This window comes from Siphateles boraxobius, unplaced genomic scaffold (genome assembly GCF_051911475.1).
Source record: "Siphateles boraxobius isolate OS27281-9 unplaced genomic scaffold, OSU_SipBor_1 8, whole genome shotgun sequence".
In the NCBI taxonomy this organism is placed as follows: Eukaryota; Metazoa; Chordata; class Actinopteri; order Cypriniformes; family Leuciscidae; genus Siphateles; species Siphateles boraxobius.
This window is the reverse complement of record NW_027509208.1, coordinates 17201720-17226281: the sequence shown is the minus strand read 5'-3', so window position 1 is coordinate 17226281 and position 24562 is coordinate 17201720. Positions and strand designations below refer to the sequence as shown.

The 24562-nt window shown below is 37.9% G+C and overlaps 1 protein-coding gene across 1 annotated transcript in view; it reads left to right on the top strand.

Moving 5' to 3' along the window:
- dab1a (DAB adaptor protein 1a) overlaps positions 1 to 24562 on the top strand; it is a 190492-nt gene that overhangs the window by 70777 nt on the left and 95153 nt on the right. The window contains 1 exon segment of the mRNA XM_077220751.1: positions 397 to 597. Within this exon segment, the coding sequence (XP_077076866.1) occupies positions 531 to 597 (67 nt within the window). The 5' untranslated portion in view covers positions 397 to 530.

The window sequence follows — 24562 nt, the reverse complement described above, 5'->3', positions numbered from 1 at the left end:
TTTTAATTAACATTACATTTTTTGTTAACCTTTTATCATATGTATCATTGGTATCGCAATAATTGTACCGTGGCGTGAGTTCAGTATTGTGATCGTGACATGAGGGTATTGTTACACCCCTAATATATATATATATATATATATATATATATATATATATATATATATATAAGGGTTAAGGAAAAATACTGTAAGTGATCCCAAGATAAAGAAAACAAAATACTTTAAAACCTATGTATATAAAATATATATGCTCATTGTAGATTTCAAGTCATTGTATGCATTCATTTTATGGTATGGTATTAAACAGACTTTCCAATGCCATGGATCCATCAAATTATGCCACAACACTTAGGTTAAATTAATTGAAAATGTCTTCTATCTCTTCCCTTGCAGCCCTTGCTGGGAGTGAATGAGATGCCGTGTCGAGGCTAGAGGCAGCAGTGGACTGTTCCCGAGTCAGTGGAAAGCCCCTCTAGATGAGCCAGTCACAGCCACCCAGCTGCACGGTAAAGGAATAAGGATTTAATATGTCAACAGAGGCCGAGCTCCAGCCTGCTGCCAGACCCAGCGTCAGAAAGGATTCCAAGAGGAGAGGTATGAGGCCCTCATACGGGCGCATGTGTAAACAGACAAACACACACTCACGCCCGGGGGTTTGTTCAGTCTGTGGGGGTCGGCTTTAAAGTCACAGGCATACTGTGCAGGTTCTACACACACAAACAATCACACATGAACAAAACCATAGTGCCTCAAAAACAGAATGGATAGGAAGGTTCGCTGACGTCTTTTTTGTAACGTTTTTCCATGGAAGTGGATGGATAGGTAGATAGATTGCTGTGGTTCACACAGTAACGGGTACTCAGACAGATGTTTGGGGATGGGACGAGTGCCAAGTGGCCTGTCGGTCGTTGTTTGGGCAGTGTATAGAGGGGCAAAGGCTGTTGCCTCTCTTGTTATGAGTCTTGTTGCACTCTCTTGTGATGCACGACCTGTTCCTCAGCGGCCACACAATGGCGTTTTGTGCCAGGCCATGAGCCCATGAGACCGTAGCGGCACAGCTGAGGGGCGCTGTGACACCAGATGTCCCATAGAGCTAGGAAATGGAGAGCAAACAGCGAGATCTGACTTCTACATAACCTTTTGTGTCTAAGAACGAGTCTACGAACTTCTCATATCTCAGATCTAGATATTCACATAACGTCATCTTAGGGGGGGTTTATTAGTCCTTGCGTTCAGAAATAACTCGAAGCACAACAGAATACGTTTATATTTATTGTTAAATAAATTATTTATTTGTTTATTTCAAAATTAATTGAAATATTCACAAAGCATATAATGATGTATATATGATTTCATTCATTCATTCATTATCATGTGAATCACACAATAAATTGAAACATTCACAAAGAATGTTATATTTAGTTAATTAGTTAGTTAATGTGAAAATAAATTGAAACATTCATAAAGCATCTTATGTTTAGTTAGTTAGTTAGTTTGCTAGTCAGTTAGTTAGTGAATGTGAAAATAAATTGAAACTCACAAAGCATATGAAGTTTAGTTAGTGAATGTCATAATAAATTGAAACATTCATAAAGCATATTATATTTAGTTAGGGAATGTCACAATAAATTGAACCATTCGCAAAGAATCATATATTTAGTTAGGTAGTTATTTAGTTAGTTAGCGAATGTGAAAATACATTAACTTACAAAACATATGAAATTTAGTTAGTGAATGTCATAATAAATCAAAACATTCATAAAGTATATTATATTTAGTTAGTGAATGTCACAATAAATTGAAACATTCGCAAAGAATCTTATATTTAGTTAGTTAGTTAGTTAGTTAGTTGTTAGTTAGAGAATAGGTAAATAACCTGGCCTAGAATCTATTGCTGTCACCTTGTGTTGACATAGTGAAACTTCATGATTTGCATGGCGGGCTGCATATAATATGTTTTAATAGTCAAGCTGTGGGCAGTTTTAAATTCATCCCTGGGCCGGACTTTGGACACCCCTGCTTGAAGTGTTCATCATTATAGTTATAAATTTCACAGATACAGAAATGATACACTTAAGTAAAGTCAACCGGAGGATCCATCTGATTCCTTCCATTATTTTACTGCTTCAAATAGTCTTGTAGACTATGTTTTATGGTCAGAGTAGATATATGAAAGACTAGATTGTTAACCTTTCTGTTTTTATCCTGTAGCAAACAAAAACAGATATAATTACGCCTCTGAGGAAGCACATGCACACAAATATGCTTTTCAATTGCATTGCCTTGAATATTTAAGCAATAAATAGTGCTTATTCTCAACCAGTCAACAGTAACAAACAACATCCACCTGTCTCTTCACCATCTTCACAACAAGCCTGACCTGCATCTCTGTTCTCTATGGAATGGATGTAATTGCTTCTGCTGTCTTCTCCACTAGAAACCATTTGAGCGGGACAAACTATTGAGAATCTGTCTTTTTATGACCACAAAACACCAGTAATCTGTTAATAATGACACTGACGTTCCCTCCCCTATGGGAACCGGTTTAATATGACCTACAGCAAGCGGTTAATGACAGCCTTCTCATCATTCGAAGAAAAGATCTGATCCTCCTATTAGCTGCTCTTTCTATACTGTACGTACCTTACCCATAATGCAACAGTGGACAGTAGTGGAGAATGTGGCCTATAACTGCCTTGAATCATTGAAATGGCCATATGTACAAGATAAGCACACACCACCAAAATGTTTGAGTGGTGAGAAAAAAAATATATTTTTAATATACAGATATCTATCTATCTATCTATCTATCTATCTATCTATCTATCTATCTATCTATCTATCTATCTATCTATCTATCTATCTATCTATCTATCTATCTATCTATCTATCTATCTATCTATCTATCTATCTATTTTTACAGTACTATTTTAAGTATTTTAACATTGTGAACAGTTGTACAATATATTTTGTGTGATTTATTTTATTTTATTTTTTATATTTGTGTAAATATTTTTGTGTTTATTTTTAAGTATTTTAAAGAAATAGCCCACACAAAAGTAAACATTCTGTCATAATTTACTCACACTCATGTTGTTCCAAACCTATATGCATTTTATTTATTTATTTATTTATTATGTAGAACATATTTTTTTGAGCAAAGTTGGTAAACAAACAGTTTTGTCCAATGTATGGATTAAAAAAAATACAATGCAAGTGAGAGGGAACCAAAATTGTTTGGTTACCAACATTCTTCAAAATGTATTGTATGTTCTGCAGAGAAAAAAAGAAAGAAATTCACACAGGTTTGGAACGACATGAGGGTGAGTAAATTATGCCTTTAAATACGCTAATCAAGGGAAGAAAAAACACTTCCTGTATGTTTATTGTTGACGTCATAGAGAAATTAAAACTGAAAGAAAATCTGTCCTTAACTACATGAAATACATGTTTACATTCAACATGAATATATGAATTGATCCAAAATTCAATTCAGTTCAATGTTGGGTCGCCACTTGATGCCCATTGTAAAATGTGGTTCCTGGAGAAAGATAAATTGAAAAGGAAAGCCTTTGACAATAAAGACCACCCACAATCACAGTCATCAGGACACTGAAGTCTCGGGATTACAGCGGCATAATGATATTGGTGCAAACACACGCTGAGGTTTTAAACATGCCGCTAAATTAATTGAGGAATAATGAAGCAGGGTTTTACGTGTAGTCGGGTCCCGGAGGTCCGTAGAGGGAGAGCATAATAACAAGCAGAGAGAATACGCGCACACACACAAACACTAACACACACACACACACACACACACACACACACACACACACACACACACACACACACACACACACACACACACACACACACACACACACACACACACACACACACACACACACACACACACACACACACACACACACACACACACACACACACACACACACACACACACGTGAGAGAAAGTGCTCTTGGGGCAAGGTGTAATGAATATCAATGTCATTAGGGCACATTAGAACACCGCAACTAATAAATAAAGCATTCACTGCAGTGTTGATGAGCTCATCCCAGCTGCATTATCCCTCTTTCACTCCCAGTCTTTATATTTTCTAATTAATAACATAAATAGAAGTGAATTAAGCCCTTTATTTAACCTCAGCCATTGAGGAAGTGACAAGCGGCTAATGTTAAGTGTTATGCGTGTGCGTTTTCGTGTTCCTGAAAATGGTACTGTAAAAATCACAAGATAAAATAGTCTATTCAGAATTATACTGTGAAATTGAAGCAGGCTAGGACATTTTCTTTGGTAACACTTTATTTCACAGTGTCCTTGTTACATACATGTACTTACTATAGTTATAACAATAAATTATGCATAATTACAATTTACCCTGAACCCAAAACCTAACCCTGTAGTAATGTTGTTAATTAATATTACTCGGTACTTAGATGTATGATTACACTGTAACAAGGGCACCTTAAAATGAAGTGTAACCTTCTATAGCACAATAGACTATGGTAGACAACAAAAATATTTCATTTATTTTTATTTTTTTCATATTTCAAGAAACTTTTAGTAAAAACAAAACAGCAACTAAAAACCAAGAAACTTTTAGTAAAAACAAAACAGCAACTAAAAACAAAAATATGTCAAATAAAAACAATGGTAATTCTTAAGGCATACTATGCTTATGCTTTTTTTTCAGACAAATCAAAAAAGATTTTATCTATCTATTTATTTTTTATTTTTTTTAGGGGGGGTCCTGTTGACCCCAATATATAATATATATTATTTAATATTATATATTAAATAACATATATTTAAATATGAAATATAATTTAACATTTAAATGTAATTTAACATCAAGGTACAGTTGGGCAGGTGAACATGACATCTAAATATTTTCTGGTGCCAATGGCCCTCATTTATCAAAAGTGCGTACACCAAATTTCCAGCGTACACCTGGCGTACACCCAAAACCACGGTGACTTTGATATTTATCAATATGGACGTTGGCGTACGGCACGCTCAAATCCTACGCCAGGTCATGAGGTGGTGTACATGTACGCACGTTTTGAGTTAGTGCGGAAATGCGCAGAAAAACAATTCCTTACACCACAAAACGCACTGACAAACTAAAAGATATGAGGAGCTCTTTTCCAAAACGCGATAAATGCCATTTTTAAAAACAAATTTGTATTTTATTTCTGTTAATAAACTAATGTTGTGTCTGCAAAGATGAAATTGATGATCACCATCTCCGTAGTGAACGCACCTATAGAGAGAGTAGCCTATTTCTTTTCGTTTATAATTGTTTCGTTTAAAGACATTTCAAGCTTTCTTTATAGATATATTTCTCATGTCTATGAGGCATATACTGAGTTTCGGTTAATTTGTGATGAGATGCGCTCCAGTTCACGTGCAATGCAAGTGACCGCGCCCGCGCCTCCATGTCATAACTCATGATTATATTGTCTGCTATTTGCTTCTTATTTATTAAATCCAGGCAATTGGTTGATGGAAAAAATATTAAAATTAAGATACAATTTATACAAAACGAAATTCACTTTAAAGAAAGGCTTTCTCCAAAACAAAACTTAATTAAGTGGCCAAAATCATGTCTGAGCATGTCTCCCGATATATCGCGCATCCTATCTTAGTCTATGTTCACTTTTCATAATAAACATAGATGGGGAAAAAATAACATTATTATTTTTTAACAAATATGAAACTAAATGCACTTAGTTAATGGCTACAACACGTAGCCTAATAGTAGGCCTGAATATTGTTATCATTACTTTTTTCTAAGTTCGGCACGAATTACTATAAGCCTAAATGTGTTACTAAATGATTTGAATGTATTTTTAACATTGTTGTATTTAAGGACTGTATCTGTGTGTTATTTTTAAATTATTTGTTTTATGTGGTGGACAATATTGGAACGTGACATTGGAAATATTTATTTTCATTTTTACTATTTAATTCATTTTACTATTCATTTTGTTTGGCATTTATTTATTTCATGCAGTTGCACTTATTTAATTTATATTAATTTATAGTATGAGTCCCTGATTATATGTTGCATGTTCTCTTGTTGTTGTTTTTTTAGACAAAAAATTGATGGATTTATAGCGTTTTGAAAAAAAAAATTAACTTTGAATTTATCATCAATAATATTGTTGTTTGATTTAATGACAATTTTTCATGATGGTGATGGTCTCGATCTCCAGAGAAGTGTCTCCTCTTTGCCGTCTTCCGTGTGTCCATGGCGTAAAATGAAGGTGTGGGGGAAGCGGATACTTGAATATATAGGGGCGTGTTATTCTAATGACGATCGTTTTCAGCCGCGGCATTTATCAAGGGCAGGTATTGCGTACACCTGGATTTCAAAGGTACGCACAGCTTCATAAATCAGGCGGTGAGAGGAGTGTAAGCATAATCTTACGCCAACATATACGCCCGTTTCTACACAAGAATGATAAATGAGGGCCAATGTGTGCACATTAAAAATTGTAAAACTGTAAGCTGCTATAAACTTCTATTAAACATATATTTAGCAAAATCTATGATTAGTCATAATTTATTCACAATGCAATGCAAACAAAAGATGACTGAAAAAAAGAGTCATAAATGAAGTCACAGTATATCATTCACATTTAATTATAATAAATTGTAGAACGATTACAGTAAAAATGAAACCTGAAGTACAGCAGGAACAAGCTGTATGTACTGTAGATTTTGTAATGCATGTGTATAAACATGTTAACCTGTTAAAACCTGTGTGAATATGAACACTGAAAAAAAAATAGAGAAAAAAAAAACCGGGAGGGAAAAGAGTTTGCTTTCATAACAGGATGATTGCTGTTATTGTGTTACAGCAATACGATCTTGTCAAGATCTTCAGTTGAAGGTATTTGAGTGTATGAAAGCAAACTGCAATTTCACATATATGCCTCCATAGTAAGATGCAACTATTGTTATCAGAAGCGGGAGGTGGAATGTTTTCTTTATTGTATTTTTGAAGTTATCAGATTCACAATACACTTCCTGTCAAACAAGAGCTTTAATGTTAGGCATACACGTAAAATAACACATTTAAAACATATATTGTATAGAGTGTGTCAGTGAGTGTTGTGGTATTGTTCGATAGAGATACCGTAATCACCAGAACCAAGGGTTTAATTGATTTGGTTCTGAATTGTGCTCTGTTTTCCTGGACTGGTCTTTTGTTGAAGATGTGGATCACTGTCATAGTTGACATGCTGGGGTTTATTACGCTCTGAGACTGATCATTAAGCTGTCCAGATCTCTGTCTCTCTTCCATATTAACATCTCTCATTCCATCTTTTTATCCAGAATTCCTTTTTTGTGTGCCTCAAATCAGTGACTGGCAGCTTTAGATGGAGGTTGATTGCCAATGGGAGGGCTATGGCAGCTTAACAGCATTTCATCAAACATATGGAATAAGAATAAAACTGGAAAGGATTTTCAGATGAACGGAAATAGAACTGGAATAAAACCAAAGCAGATCTCTTTTCTGTGCTTCTGGTTAGGCTCAGTGCATGCGACTGGTGGTATATTATCTCCAGTGTTGTGCGTTATTCAGAACTGAATGGAAAATACATTTTAAATTCCCATTCAAACCCTAAATTTGAGTTGAGATAGGAAACATGGTGCAGTAGAATTTGAATATAAAAAAGGAAAATTGAATTGGAATGATAATCGGTGACATAAAAAAAACTGCTTTATTTTTCATTATTATTATTTCTTATTGTTATTTTCATTTTTACTCATACAATATAAACATATGGGGAATATTCAACAGTTTGAAGTCTGTATTTTTTCTTTCTTTATTTTTAATGTTTTTCTAAGTCTCTTATGCTCACATAAGGCTGTATTTAATTGATCAAAAATACAGTAAAACAGTAATATTGTCAATTATTAGTATAATATACCATAGTTTAATATATTTTAAAATGTAATATATTTCCGTGAGGCAAAAGCTGAATTTTCAGTATCATTACTTTAGTCTTCAGTGTCACATGATCCTTCAGAAATCATACTAATATGCTGATTTGCTGCTCAATAAACAGTTTTCGTTGAACAGTGTGCTGCTTAATATTTAGAAATATTTTGTAAGAATGTAAAAGCCTCTTCTGTTACTTTTGACCATGTCAATAAAAAAAAAATTTAAAAAAATCTTACTGATCCCGCATTTTTTATTGGTATATTGAAAAATATGGCAGTTTGAAATTTTGTCAGTTTAAAACTCCTATAGGTTTATATATTCATATATCCCTAATCCATTTTCATATATCCCTAAATTATATATCCATAATCCATTCCAATTCCATGGTGATCGAACACTTCATTTTCCAGAATGCTTTAATTTATTGCAGTGCTAGATTATTGTTGTGGTGTTCTGGCTATTTGTTAGATGGGTATTTGTAAGCATCACTTTACTGGTTCATTAGGGTGTGCTGGGTCATTGCTTTCTGGCCCAATTCAAAAGATCCCACCAAGTCTTTGTTACTTTCTGTCCTGATCTGATTGATTCCAGTCCCTTTTTCCGGTTTTGTTACGTATTTATCATCAACCATTTTATCATCTACCAGACAAAAACGCAAGGCTGATCACTTTGATTAATTATTTGAGATTCATGTCTGTTGCAACTGTCCTGAAATTGTAATACTTGGGTTGGGGTGTGTTCCATTTTAGAAAGTCTACAGTGATGTCTTCCCCTTTAAAAGCTGATTAGTTGTGCCATTTTGCAATCTCCTCTTTGCAGCTATACGATTTCAGCTATCATATGGTTAAATGATGGAATTTGTAAAACAAAAAGGCTGAGTTGAAACTTGAAGTTCTGACAGGTCTCAGGAGGGAGCATATGGTGTGCGGTGATTAAGACGATGAGGAGAGATTTGGGGCCTTTTGTCACAGTGACACAGATGAAGATCTAGACCCAAATAAAGATCTTATATTAGTAATTCATACAGATACTCTGTGATACGGTTTAGAGACAGACATTCCTGAGCCTAAGGGCAAAGAGGAAGACACCAGGCTGATGAAACACTAATGAAATATTATGTCAAGCTGTCTGTGACCCAGGTGAAGTTTGCAGTCCTTCGTGAATATAGGAAGTTTTCAGTTTTAATTTGTGAATTACCATAGCAGTCCTTTTTTGGCTTCATACAGAGTGTCAGGGGCACAAACATTGGACATAATTAACTGGGATACCAGAATCATGCTGGGTTTATGTGAATATTTAATTTGGACAAACAAGATTTAAAAGGTTGATAGGGGTATAAAATGATGATTTCAGTAGTTTACACTGCTGGGTATGGACTATGGACGAACGAGGTGATGGGCTTTTTTTTACAGTGAATATTAATGCTGTATTAGATGGAAAACAACAACGCAATACAATAGCCTGCCAGTATTTCCGAGAGCAAATGGCTCTCAGGCCCTAATTATGTGAGTTATGGCAGTTATTCTGCTGCATCTCCTGGCAGTATTTAGTTATGCATAATTGCTGCAGTATATAGCAAATACAACTCTACCCAAAGCAAGGAGGTCATTCAACTCAAGATAACATGCATATAACATAGCAGATGGAAAGGAAACATGCAATACTTCACATTCTTTTTAGTAACATTTTCCAAAATTTGTTTAACAAATGCAAAAAATGAGACCCAGCTTCAGATTTTTTATTATTTTTTATTATTATTTTTATAAATATATATATATATATATATATATATATATATATATATATATATATATATATATATACATATACTGTATATAGCTCTGGAAATGTATTGTTATTTTACTATACTATACTATACTATACTATACTATACTATTTTTTTTCATCTGATTTGTTTTTGTCGGGATCACTTTTTGAGCTCTTTAATCAAAATGCCATTTAATTTATGTGCCATCAACATTCAGATTTCAGCCCTGAGGAAGCACGGGAAACAATTTAATTTCATAATGTTTTATATCTTATTTCATAACCTTGACGTTTGTTTTGATTGCCCTCGATTGTCTGGAACGACCCTTCTCGAATCAATATACGTGGAATGATGTGATTAGAATTTAAAGGCACAGCAGAATTATCTAGAACGCCTAGAACTGACAAGAGCGCTACTCTTGTTAAGTGTCACTTCCTCATTCTCTCTTCTAACCTTTGTACAACCTCTGTGCAATAAAGTGTAACCATTCGGCACATTTCAATGAGACCTTTGGCACTGTGGTTGTATAACTGATATGATGACAGAAACAGGCTCATATTTTCAAGTGAAAATATTCCCCTCAGAGGTAGAGGAATCAGACAGTGTGCAGTTTCTTGTGGGGATCCTCACGCCCCATTCGCTTTCACCCTCGGGTTTCTCTCTCTCTTGTCATCACTCCTTCCCTGCTGTAATTAAGTGAAAATTTATGTGCGATTTTTCCGTCTGACGATCAGGAATTATCACCGCATATTACAGCACAGCCTGCTGAGATGGGTAAGCAAACAGTGCGCAACAGAAAAACTGTGTTTGTGTGTCTTTTAATCTGAGCAATTGTTGCATTAGACTGCAGTGTGTTTAGGAATTACAATTATTATTGGTTTTGTTTATTTAGGCATGTATAATATTGATCGCGCAAAGCAAAAAAACATTTTAGACTCGTTGTTGACTCATAAGTTGAATTGCTCTTAGTTTTTTTTTAAATAGTTCGAATAGGTTATTTAATTTGTCTAGGGGACCATAGTTTCTGCTCTATTGTGATGTACATCTGGATTTTCAGCAAAGTGCCTTGACTTTTACTTAGTTATTACTGTGGGTGTCTGTGGCTTCTGTGACCCATGTTTCAGATTAGTAGCTCCATTCATCAGAAGGAAAGCCATGAAAGTCTCTGGGCCATCGGCATATCACAGTGACACTGTGTCTCAGATGAACTTGATTCTGGGCTCAGAAAAATGGTATTCTTTATGCTTTATATCTGGCTAATTTATCAGTGCATGACTGAATCTCCAGTTTGAAGAGAACGACTGAATGTCTTGGCGATTTACTATACTTCATGGTTCATCCTCACAGAGAAACCGCTATGGATGGGTTTTACTGATAAGATCTTTATCGATTGACCAGTGAGCTGCTTTTAGTGTTTGTAAGATACAGTATGAATGTTGAAGGGGACTGCGTGGTTGTTTGAAGAGGAGCGAATACTGGATGAAAACATGGCTTGTGTTATGTTTTTGTGGATAAGTGTTGTGACAGTTTGAATCAGGTTGAAGATAACCTGGAACAGTCTAGAATAACTCCAAAATCTAGGTCACCTTCCCTCTCACACACAAACATATACACACACACATACACACACGATAAACCCTAGAGCTGTCCATGACCAGAGGCGTGATTCCCTCTGGGTATTTGTCCAAAACACACTATCACACAGGGAAAGAGAGCTAGAAAATGTAACGTTTAGCATGTTTAGGCATCACGTATGCCCCAAACATGAAGACTATTCCAATGAGAAGGTGCCTTCTAAAAAATGTCAACATTCAACATGCAATGCAGTATTGCATATTTATATGCAGTATTGTTCTTTCAGGAGAAAGCAGTCTCAGAGTGCACTGCAACAAGCTGTGTGAAAATAGAAAACATCCAAGATGGCAGATTATAAATCAACCCAGGCTCATTGGAAAACAGACTCATTCTGCACAATACTGGGTTGTTTCTTGCGAGTTTCGCAACCCTTTCAAAATGAAATGTCCAGTGAGTTGTGCTTAAAGTGCTCTCATTTTAACCCAGAACAGATGAAGGTGAATCTAGCAGCATTTCATTACATTGGTTGTTGTACGTACAGTATCACGGCTGTTCGGAAATGAAATGTCCGGTGAGTGGCACTTAAAGGTTAATGCTCTATCGTGTTCGAAAATAACATACCACTTACACTAAACCTTAAGCTACCCTAAAGCTAACTGATTGTGTTAACAAAAGCAAAACTTGAGGTAAAATCACATTTACTGAAGGCGTTCATGTCATATCAGCTCGATTCTACAAGTCTTTGAGCTTGTGTTTCTCAAAGTATTTTGGGGTTGCGCAGGGAACTGTACAAGAAATAAGTCTTATTAATTGATAATCTGACCTGTATTCATATTTGTGTGTACTTCAGTTCTACAAATGCACATACAAAACATATGCGCTCAATTCAGTCCAATCATGTTTTTGTCTGATAAAGATGTTCAACAAAAAAGTCATGAGACTTTGCCTCAACAGATCATGTGATCAGAAAAATGTCGGAGAACTAGAGGTATGTTTGGATGGACTACAAGTTGCAAACATTCTTAAACATCATTTGTAAATGCTCTTATTTGGCGCGTGCGGCCAACTCATACAGTGCAATGGGAATGTGTTTTCCTGATGGAGCTGGGCCGTGGTGGGGTAGCATAACTGGACCAGTTGACTAATTTCATTGCACAGCTTCTCAAATGTTGGTTAAGTCAATCTGAAATGCCTGAGCCAAAGTCTGTCATCAAAATGGTCGGGTTTAATTACCTTCCAGAACTGTCTCACATGACTGTGTTCCCAAACACCCGGCGTCTGCCTCAGAACTCAAGATAACATGACAGGGTTTATTGCGTTTCGTCTATGAATTAATTTTATAATGTATGAAAAAAGTGCCAAAGTTGCTCCCCCGATTGTAGCAACTTCAATTTTTATTATAGATATTTCATGCCAGTTTCCCAGTAAGTGGTGATTTTGTTCTCTATAGCACATGGGATGGAAACAGTGCTTTATTAGCAAATGCTTTATGTGATATTCCAATATAGCATAAGTTAAATTTGCAACTTTGGATGGAAACATAGGGTGCGCCTCAATCAGCTCCCTATGTTGTGAATCAGTAGACTATATTATGTACATGAATTCAGACACTGTTAACGAACTATCAGAACTATCTTTCTGAAATGAGTTATGTTATTAAAAAGTACATTGTAATAAATACTTTGATTGTTACATCCTGTAACATTTCAGCTGTAAATGTATTATAAATGTTAATTGAGTGTTAATTGATTCATTAATTATAAATGATTTATAATAAATAAATAAATACATTTATTGACGCTCTTATGATAGATCAAGTTAATTAATTTATTATAAATGTTAGCTAAATTATGTACATTACCTGTCTAGTGATGTATGTTTACGCTGAAATATAATTAAATAATGGTTAATAATAATAAAAAATAAAAAAAAACATCTTTCGCGTCATTGTGTAGTGAGTCTTCTCATGTGATTTATGTTTCATGCTTCAAAACTTCCAGCAAGGGAACATACTGTAGTGAGCATCGATGCTCCCTGGTTTTCATGGTGCTTTCAGGGAGCGAACGTTTCAGTGCACTGGAAGGATTTTGTGATTGAGAAAACCCTTAAAATGACGACTTCGTGATCAGTGCCAGACTAGTGAACTAGGGTGCTAATTGAGACGCCCATAGCTACTGATGCATTAGTAGGCATAACCTTTCTGATTTGTAGTACAGACTGAAGCCTGACCCCAGAGATGCTGTTATTCCAACCCTGTTAAAATGCAACTTATATTGCTTTTATACACTTGTGTGTGCATTTGATTTTCTAAGGCAAGATGGAGGACACACAGTCGAAGAATGAGTGTGTGTGCAAGTTAGGTCAGAAGTGCATATCCGAGCATGTGAATACTGCATATCATCAGAAAGAGCTTGACACACTGCTACATACCTCTGAATACAGAACATAAATAATATTTAATAGCAATTTCCATCCATATCCACCCACTGCCTCTCAGAGTAGGAGAATGTGTCATATAAACAGAGAAAACCTTTGGCTTTCTTCTTGAAGGTTTCCTTCAACCTGCATCTTCAGCAACTTTTTTGAATGTTTATTTAATTTATTTATTCTGACTTGATAACTTCATGTTGCCCTGAATACATTGGCTTGCTGATAAATACACACTTTCAGTAAAGAGTATACACACTTTAGTATCAACACTTTTGTATCAACACAAATTAAACTTGTCAGTATTGGCGATGAATATCTTCAATTTTATTTTAGTATTATCTATATACAAGAACTGTCCTCATTAACATTTTTAGTTTGGTTTTATTTTTATATTTTCATTTTTCATTTTAGTTTAAATTTTAGTAATTATATGTTATTTTGACATTTTATACTTTTTTAGGAATTTAAATTATAATTTAATTTAATTTATTTATTTTAGTTCAGTTTGATTTAGTTTAGTTTAGTTTAGTTTAGTTTAGTTTAGTTTAGCTTAGTTTAGTTTAGTTTAGTTTTAGTTAACAATAACAACCTCATCATGTTCTGACCTGTTCATGGTTTTTTGGAACATTTATAATTTTTCTTCAAATCTGTCATTTGAAAAATTAACAAACTCTTTTGTGTTGTTGTGGAATCTAAATGACATTAGTGAATCTGTTAATTCAGATGATTATGATTTAAAAAATCCATAATTTTCCCAGAAGTTTCCAGTGCTGATTTTTTAAAAATGAAATAAACATATTGTTTGGTTTGTATAGTTGTATTTTTTTTATTAACAGTGCTATATACTACATTAGTATGAATAAAGTTAGATTTTTATTATTGTTATTATTAGTTGTAATTATTAGGTCAATTACATGACATGACAAGTCACGTGATCTCAAAATGGTGGCACGTATGATGATGAGACCGTCTACATGTAGATTAAAATACATGTTTTATCAATCATATGATTCTCATCTTTATCTTATGTTAGTGTAAATAATTACTTTTTTTATCCAGAAGAATAACTGTTTGTTTTTATTTTAATTAGAAAATAAATTACAGAGTGCACCCTTTAAATGTGAGTTCAAGGTGTCACTTTAATTTTGAACGAATTTTTGTCAAATGCAGTCATTCTCTGACAGGTATTGAAAGACATTTAGAAATCAACATTGAAAGACATGTTGAGTTGCCAGTTGCCATCTCTTATTATGAAGCTTTCAGTTCAGGCATTCGTCAGTGCCTCTGACTTTCTCGAACCTATTCAGCTCTCTGACAGATGAAAAACAAAACCACTGCTTTTCATAATGAAATGATTCTCTGCTCTCCACTCTGCATTCTCTCATTAGCCTCGTTCTCTGATATGTTTTAATAAACTTCACTGTCATTTACGAACCAGTCTGGCTGATATGTTCACGTCAGTGTGTTTGTGTGTGTATATGTGCGCCCCTGTGGACATGCTCGATGCAGCTGTGTGTGTGTGTGTGTGTGTGTGTGTGATGCATTTATTTGGTGGCAGCCTAATCAGATAGCAGTAATTGTGTTTACCCTGCTAAGGGAACATGTGCGCAGTAATTGGTGCCTTGATTAGATCCGCCGTGGCTGTGAGGCTGCTATGCAATCTCCTATTAAAAACGCATTGCATTCAAAACAGGACGCGCAGGCTGTGGCGGAACACTTCGTTGTTCAGAAACTCCACCTTTTCATTGACAGTGACACAACAAGGAAGAGGGAGATTGGGAAGGATTGGTCCTAAATGTCACAAGAACTAGCAATATGAGTAAAATGACAAAAAAGGCATTTGAAGGAAGTCTTTGGAGAATGTTAGGATATTTTCGCCTCACGGTATGGGTTCTGCTCTACACTATTGGTGAAACTAATTGCCTTGTAATTAAAAATATGCTGAGATGTGTTGAAGAATAAGTCTGCTTATGTTTATCGCTTCTCCTGTCTCTGCTTCTGAATCTTTCTCTCTCTCGCTCTCTAGTTTGTCTTCCTCCTTATGGGTTCTAGGGGACAGTTGATGCAGAAGGGTAAAGATATCGGCCCATTGAGTGTGTGTGTGTGTGTGTGTGTGTGTGATGCAGGCAGCAGCAGTTGGCTGTGAGTGTAATTAAATGTGAAGGTGGAAGAAAGAGGAGTGAATTGCAGATTCATTTATCTTCTGCCAGTCAGACAGATACGGAGAGTGCATGTGAGGATGGCTGGCAGTTAGTCATGCAGCGCTGAACTGGAATATGAGTGATGGAGTTTGCTGATTGAACTTCAGAGGGGGGTGAGAGGAGAGGAACTGCATGGGTACAGTGTCATGTAGTAATATTGAAATAGTTCCTTCTCTCTCTTTCCTGAGTGTCTGCACATGTTGGACACAGTTGGTTATCTTCATAACTACTCCTCTGGATAACCATGTGTTCGTGCCAAGCCAGCTGAGAAGACCAGCATGAGTTAGTACTGGTTTGGTGATGGTCTACCCCGGTGGCCATTTTTACTTACCTTGGCAACATTACCACAAATAATTTTGTGCAATGTAGTCTTATATTTTTTATATAAAAATACTTGAACAAAAATACTGCTGCAGGGATGACTCTTTTTGCATTCAACCTCAAAGTTAGCGTAGCATTAACCCTAGTCTCGAGTGGCCCTTCAGACTCGCAGCAGAAGGTCTGGCTACCATCGCAGTTTTCATTGGCCAAGAACCACCCAATAGACCATCTGACTGACATGTAAAGCAACCAATCACAGTTTGTTTTGCACAGCATCATGTTTAGGGGCATGAAAATGTCAAGTTGAAGTCCCTCTGATAACAGATCGTTGGCAACCAATAAATCATTCTTTCAAGAATTGTTAAAGCTACACTATGTAACTTTTTTGAGTTTATTCTTAGCTAAAAACACTTAGGGCTAGTTCTTTCAAAAATATATGTGCTCATTAATGTATATTTACTTCGTTCAAGTAATAAAGTATTCTCGTGAGTGTATAATATGCCATTGAAAATACATACGGGTAAGGGGTTCTAATGTCGGTCGCTATGTTGCCCCTCCATCTTGAAAATACATTAGCCAAAGAGGGACATACCCGTTAATTCAAGCTTCGCCTTTCGCGTTTTAACACTCGATGGCACCGTGTCGAATGTCAAGAGGGGGATTGCTTGCACCTCCGTCACATCAACTGATCTCTGTTCACAGAGAAAATGATATAGCCTACAATGTAAACTTTGCCTTACGCTAGTGATGTCGTACAACATACAGAATAACGATAGCACTGATAAAAGTTACTTTACTAAGATTAGCTTGCATTCGTCTGGGAACCTGATAACTGATGTTAGCAATGAAATGGTAAAAAAATGACGAAAACCTAAAAATATTATTCATTTTACATAGATGTCATAACCTATAAGTTACCTGACAAATTAAATTACTGCAAATTATAATAGTTTTCTAAAATAACCTCATCACTTGATGGAACACTCATGGACGAGGTCGAACTGGAAGCCATGTTAATCTTGGACTACATTGGCCACCGTAGGAGTTCAAACGAAATCGGAATTAAGAGGAACAGAAACGTCTACGGTTACGTATGTAACCCTCGTTCCCTGAGTAGGGAACGGAGACGTTACGTCGGATGACGACGAATGGGGTTTCGCTTAGAAAGCCTATCAACTTCGAGTATTACAAAACGAGCCAATGGCAAGGAAATGCCATGGGTCTGCGGAATTTGCATGGCGTAACTCCGCCCCACCTCGTGGGTATAAAAGGAGGAAGCCGGCAGCAAGCAGATATGTTTCTTCGCTGAGGAGCCAAGACTGAGCTCAGGCGATCCCCGCGGTACAGCGGAAAGTGGCAGGCAGACGTAACGTCTCCGTTCCCTACTCAGGGAACCCTTTCGAGTTACGTCGGATGACGACGAATGGGGTTACCAGTCTGATCACGCCACCTTCTCAGCTGTCTTCCAGTGCCCTGCGTAAATCGAGATCCCTGTCAGGCTGGACAAAGGACTCCATTTATCACAGGAATATTAAGGTACACTGGGAAGCATATCCCAAGCTTAGGGGAAGTATGCAATTAATGCCAGCCCGGCGGGGGGGGGGACTTAGAGAATACACATATGACCCGAAGGAAGCATATGGAAAGCACTGGGGTGTCCAGCCGCAGGTGGAATATTTCAACCCCAGGGGTGGCAAGGTGGCTTGCCAAGGGAAAGACACACGCTCAGAGAGGCTTACAGTGGAAATACACATGTGGGGGTCGCTCAGAGGAGGGACCATGCACACGGGAGGCACCTAGCCGACGCGCAGGCAATAGACACTGGCGCCGACGTCAGGAGTGCTGGAGGAGCTCAGGGCTTTCGGAGAAGCTCACCTGAGGAAAATACCGCACGTATCCAGTCCGTGGAGTGGAATGGCGAGCAAGCGAAGACACCTGAGCGGGTCCGGTACTAGCTGGTTGAAGCGAGTACACGAGAGGACACAGGCTCCACTCGGAGATTATAGAATCTGGCGAATGTGTTAGGTGTCGCCCAGCCTGCAGCTCTGCAGATGTCTGTTAGCGAGGCGCCATGCGCTAGAGCCCAAGAGGACGCCACACTCCGGGTGGAGTGGGCAGTCACACCAAGGGGGCACGGTCGACCTTGCTGCTGGTAAGCCAAAGCAATGGTGTCCACTATCCAGTGAGACAACCTTTGCTTGGAGAGAGCCTTTCACTTCAGCTTCCCACCATAACAGACAAAGAGCTGGTCTGAGGTCCTGAAACACTGCGTTCTGTCTACATAGGCGCGGAGAGCGCGTACTGGACAGAGCAGTGCCAAGGCTGGGTCTGCCTCCTCCGAGGGCAGCGCTTGCAGGTTCACCACCTGGTCCCGAAAGGGAGTGGTAGGAACCTTGGGCACGTATCAGACTCGAGCACAGCCGTATGCACACCGGAAGGTGGCAGCTGTGACGAGCCCTCACTTCCAGAAGAGTCAAACCCGCCTAGTGATGCTGCAACAGACATGGCATCTTCCTCTGTAGCTTCAACTGAAGCACGCGGGCCACCAGAGGGTAGACCCGCGGGAATCAGCAGTTCACTAGCGGGCACCGTCATTGAAGAGGGGGGCTGGGGTCGCGGACACATAGTCGGCGCCTTGTTCCAGACCGTAACCCTCAGGTCACCCTGGCCACCAGCCGCAGGACGGGGGGTGGATGAGGGGACTCTCACTCTTGCGAGTTCACGGAGTCTCGACCATAATGACGCGATGGTCATGTTCCCACTGAGAGAACATGAGTCATCCACGAGCGCTGCTCTAGCATGATCAATGCCCAAACATACTATGCAACGCTCGTGCCCATCAGAGTCCGATACCAATCTGCCGCAACCAGAAGTACACGGGCGAGACATCTTTAAAAAGACGTGCCACGTGTAAGCTCTTTTAGTGAGAGAAAACTCAAGTGTTGAAGCACCCGGGGAGAAACGCACCGACTGGCAGACCACTGCAACAGATCAGCAGGAAGCACGCTCTCGCCGTAGATCGCCGTCACACCAAAACTCGAGGTACTCGTTTGTAAAGCTGACAATTCAGAGATGGCTTGTGGAGAGAAGAATACACTTGGCTCCGAAGCGAAAACATATCTGCTTGCTGCCGGCTTCCTCCTTTTATACCCACGAAGTGGGGCGGAGTTACGCCATGCAAATTCCGCAGACCCATGGCATTTCCTTGCCATTGGCTCGTTTTGTAATACTCGAAGTTGATAGGCTTTCTAAGCGAAACCCCATTCGTCGTCATCCGACGTAACTCGGAGTGACAACGAAAGGGAACTAATATTCACTGGATGGTCATATACCTTTTCACCGCTAGATGGAGGTAAAAATCACACAGTGTAGCTTTAAAGAGTGTATGCCATGAACCTAACATACTTTTGAAAATCCAGTGTTTAGTTTATCATGAGAAGCACTCATTTTCACGACAGCTTTCTTCTTCCATGAGGGGCTCCTCGACAAAAACCCAATAGGATTTCCTCTTTTTTTAATTATAATTACAGAAAATAAGCTCTGTGACCAACAAAAGTTTGTGATTCTTATACGTTTTCTTCATCATGATAATCTTCACAAATTTACATAACTTTTTGAAGCATGAATACAATCGGCAGAAATAAAATGCTAAATGTAGGCTATAAATTAACTACACTACGGTCACTTGACTTCAACGTCACCATCATTAAGTTTTTGTCAAGTCTTTCAAGCTTTGTTTAAAAACATTTTCCATGAAAGTTTGAGTTCGAATAGTTTACAAGAGTGTGATTGTAAGGCTGTGAAAGCGGACGAGTAAGTAAGTGAGTTTATCTGTTCTGCGTAATGATGTCTAATGTCCCTGACAACCTTTTGAGTGCAAAGTGCAATGCCGGACACAGTGTTGGGTGTCTATGGATACTGATACCTAACACAATACCACAATTTTACTTGATTAGTTCCACATTTTATATTGTTCCTTTGCAGAAAAGACCAGCAAAGTCTAAAATGAGTTTTCGCACGGTTCCATGTTGAGGTTTGGTGCTGGTATAGCTAATGGACCAACACAGTCATGAACTTCACATCAAAACTTGGTTGGCAATTGGCATATGTGCTATTTACTGGTACATTGTGGAATATCACCATTGTTCCTTCTGTGAATTTCACAGTGAGTCAAGCCCAGCACACTCGCAACTCTGTGTTCCCTCGAGAGATGTGTTTATGAGTGGACCTCAGGACATGCCACACTCTGGTCAGCATGTCAGATCACTGGTGTGATTCAGTGGCTGGCTGCACTGAGAGTGACATTAGAGGACATAAGAAGGCTAAAGTAGAGCGAGCAGGGGATAAATGCCCTGACACACACATATTCACACCCACAAACTTTGAAAGTTCTGCTCTGCTGACTCATAAGTAGTGGCCATTCTTCACCCCATCTGGTGCTATTTGTCCTTCTCAAGACAGGAAAGGTGGGCACTTCTTTCTCCTTTCTTTCCACCCACCTGTTTTCATCCTCTGTTCACCTCCTCTATAACTATTTATTTAGCTCCTTTAAGACAGGAATTGGTTGATGAATGTGGTTTTAAAGAGTAGGTGAACCCTGGATTAACAGCTTTTTTGGCATTTATGCTTGCAAAGTCTGTTGCAAAGTGTCCTAACCAGGCTGGACACAATGAAGCGTAAAGCCATAAATCACATACTAATCTTTCGTGTTTTCTCCTAACCAGCCACGACAAATGATGCAAGACATGTCGCACTCAGTTTTTTTTCTCTCGATATCATGTTTTTTACTTGCTGCCAACTACTCTGACAATGTTTTTACTCGCCCCACCACTAAACAATTTGATTTTTTGAAAATATTTTTATGCTTTAACCTTTTTTTTATTACAATTTTCGACAGAAAATATTATTTTATATTAATTTATATTATAGTATTGTGATATTATTCAGTATCAGATATTAGGGTCAGTCATATTTTTTAAATAATACTTTGACTCAAAAAGGATTTATTAAAATGATCAAAGTTGATTAAAAAAAATCTATTTTAAATAAATGCTGTTCTTTTGAACTATCTATTTATCAAATAATTCAGAAAAATGTGTCATGGTTATAATTGATTATACAAAAACAGTGCGTAGAGAGCTTCATTGAAGGAGCAGCTGCATCCAAGCCTTACAACACCGCAATGTGCAATGCAAAGCGGTGCAATGCAGAGCGGTGCAATGCAAAGCGGTGTAATGCACACCGCCACTGGACTCTACAGCAGTGGAGACGTGTTCTCTGGAGTGACAAATCACGCTTCTCTGTCTGGCAATCCGATGGAGTCGTCTGGGTTTGGCGGTTGCCAGGAGAACGGTAATTGTCTGACTGCATTGTGCCAAGTGTAAAGTTTGGTGGATGGGGGATTATGGTGTGGGGTTGTTTTTCAGGAGTTGGGCTTGGCCCCTTAGTTCCAGTGAAAGGAACTCTTAATGCTTCAGCATACCAAGACATTTTGGACAATTTCATGCTCCCAACTTTGTGGGAACAGTTTGGGAATGGCCCCTTCCTGTACCAACATGACTGCGCACCAGTGCACAAAGCAAAGTCCTGACCTCAACCAGATAGAACACCTTTGGGATGAATTAGAGTGGAGACTGCGACCCAGGCCTTCTCGTCCAACATCAGTGTCTGACCTCACAAATGCGCTTCTTTTAGAATGGTCAACAATTCCCATAAAACACACTCCTAAACTTTGTGGAAAGCCTTCCCAGAAAAGTTGAAGCTGTAATAGCTGCAAAGGCTTGGCCAACATATCAAACCCTGCGGATTAAGGCCACGTCCACACGAAGCCAGAGCTTTCCCTATCCGATCTTTTTTTTTCTCGTTCTAAAAAAAAATTCCATAAACACGGCGCCGTCTCAAGAAATATCTGCGTACACACGAAAACCACTGAAACCAACTGAAACCGATGTAGTATACATGCCAGACCAGTATGAGGCGCTGTATTTCTGACACAGATACACTAAAAACAGAGAAGAGGACTTGTGCATAAACCTTGCGCGCTGTATACAATAATATTAGCAACAGTAGCTTCTTTTTTTCTTTCTTTTTAACCAATAACTTTATTGAACAATATGAAAAACCATAAATGGCCTGGTACAAAATAGGAATGAGTCACGATATTCGATTAGTTAGCAGACGTATAAAGCTTGCCACAAAGAACCGGCAAATAGCCTAATCATTATGAATGTGTCAAATATAGCAAGGATACATTTTAATTATTTATTAATAAACTAGTGTTTTCTGTGACGATGCTGACTCGCCACCTTCGCAGTATTGTGAAGGTGCTTATAGAGATAAATGGACACTTCATACGGATTATAAGAGAGTTGTCTGTTTCTCTTCGTTTTGAATAGTTTTGTTTAAAAGTAGACATTACAAGCTTAGATATATTTCTGAGTTTCTGTTCATTTATGAGACAAGCTCCAGTTCACGTGCGATGCATATCGCGTCGGCAGCTCCATGTCCTGATTATAGGCTATTGTCTGCTATATTTGCTTCTTATTTATTAAATCCAGGAAATTGGTTGATGAAACTGATTAAAATTAAGATACAATTTATACAAAACGAAATTCACTTTAAAGAAAGGCTTTATATAAAACAAAACTTAATGAAATGGTCAAAATGATGTGTCTCGATATTGCGCACTTATGATTAGGCTATTCACGCTGTTCACTTTTCATATAATCAACATATATGAAATGGAAAAAAATAACATATTATTTCAACATAAATATGAAACTAACTTTTCTTTAATGGCTACAACATGTAGGCCTACAGTACAGAGAAATTTAATGTTACCGGTGAGCATCAGGGGGCAGAGGTGCGTTTTTTGAATAATAATCAAATAATTCCCAGCGATTGTCAAATATTATTTTTTGCTTGAAATGCCCATCCCTACAAAATACGAAATGTCTTAATCAGACAAAATACAAGCATCATAGCATAAGAAAGAAATATAAACAAATAAAGAAGTAAAATAAAGAAATAAAATAAAAATACTTTAAAGTAGGCCTAAATAATAAATAAAGAAATAAAAGAGGCTCAGTAGCTTCTGAAGCATGAACTCAAGCAAGTAGTCGCAGTTGTTGTTGCTGTTAGCCTAATGATTTAGCGCGTCTGACTAGTCGACACGTGGGGTGATGACATCATCGTTTCGCAAAATATACGGATTGGCCGTACACACGAAGACGCAAGGGTGTCGTTTTCAGATTTATCCACCCTGGGACCTGGTTTCAAACAATAGCGGTTTCAGTCTCCCTAAACGCCGGATCCGTCTGGACGAAACGCCGATCCGATAAAACATTTGTACGTATACAGCTAAACTCGTCTCCGTGTGGACAGGGCCTAAGAATGGGATGTCATTAAAGTTTATGTGCATGTAAAGGCAGCTGCCACAAAGCTTTTGGCAATTTAGTGTATGTTTGACTGGCTGGATTGTTGTCATATCACAGTAACATTTTGCATTCAGTGAGATCAGAAAATGACTGTACTTGATGCTAGAAACTCTCTTGTATCAATTAAACAATCTAACACTCTTCTCTACTGTCCTGTCAATCATTCCATAACCACTTTCAGCATGGTAGCAGTATTCTTTCTAATCGCCATCCCCAGAGACATCTCAACTTGTCTCCCTTTCATGGTTGCAGCCTGAAGCTGTAGCAATGTCTCCTTGTTAGGCACCTCATATTGATTACCTACACTTCCCACAAAGCAATTTATTTAGGAGCATCTCTTAGGGCACTGTCTGTCTGTTCAGAGTGTTATCTGAAGGCTGTTATCAGGGGCGGTCTGAGCTTCATTCAGTGTTGTATGGAGATGTCGAATGTTAATTGTGGGGTCAGGAGTTAATTGGCTAGTGTACATAGGACTGTACATAGTCTTTGTCCAGATATATTCAGATATATTTGCAGATATATTCAGAATAATGAGATGAGTGTTCTGCCCAAAGACATCTTCCTGAAAGAAGCTAGCCTCAAGCCTTCCTGTTCATCTCAAAGGGTCTAACTGATTTGATCCCTAAAGTTGTCATCATGTCACACAACAATTGGGTAATTACATAAAGTCATGATAATTCAAGATGGCCGTAAGCTCTGTGTCCGTTTGTGAATAGGCATGCAGGCAGACAGGACAAAGGTCAGGTCATGGCCTGTCTAACATACCAGAAAAAACACACACATGCACACAAGGTCAAGATGGGTTATTCATTGGTTTTGACAGATGCAAGTATTTAACTTCAACCACCA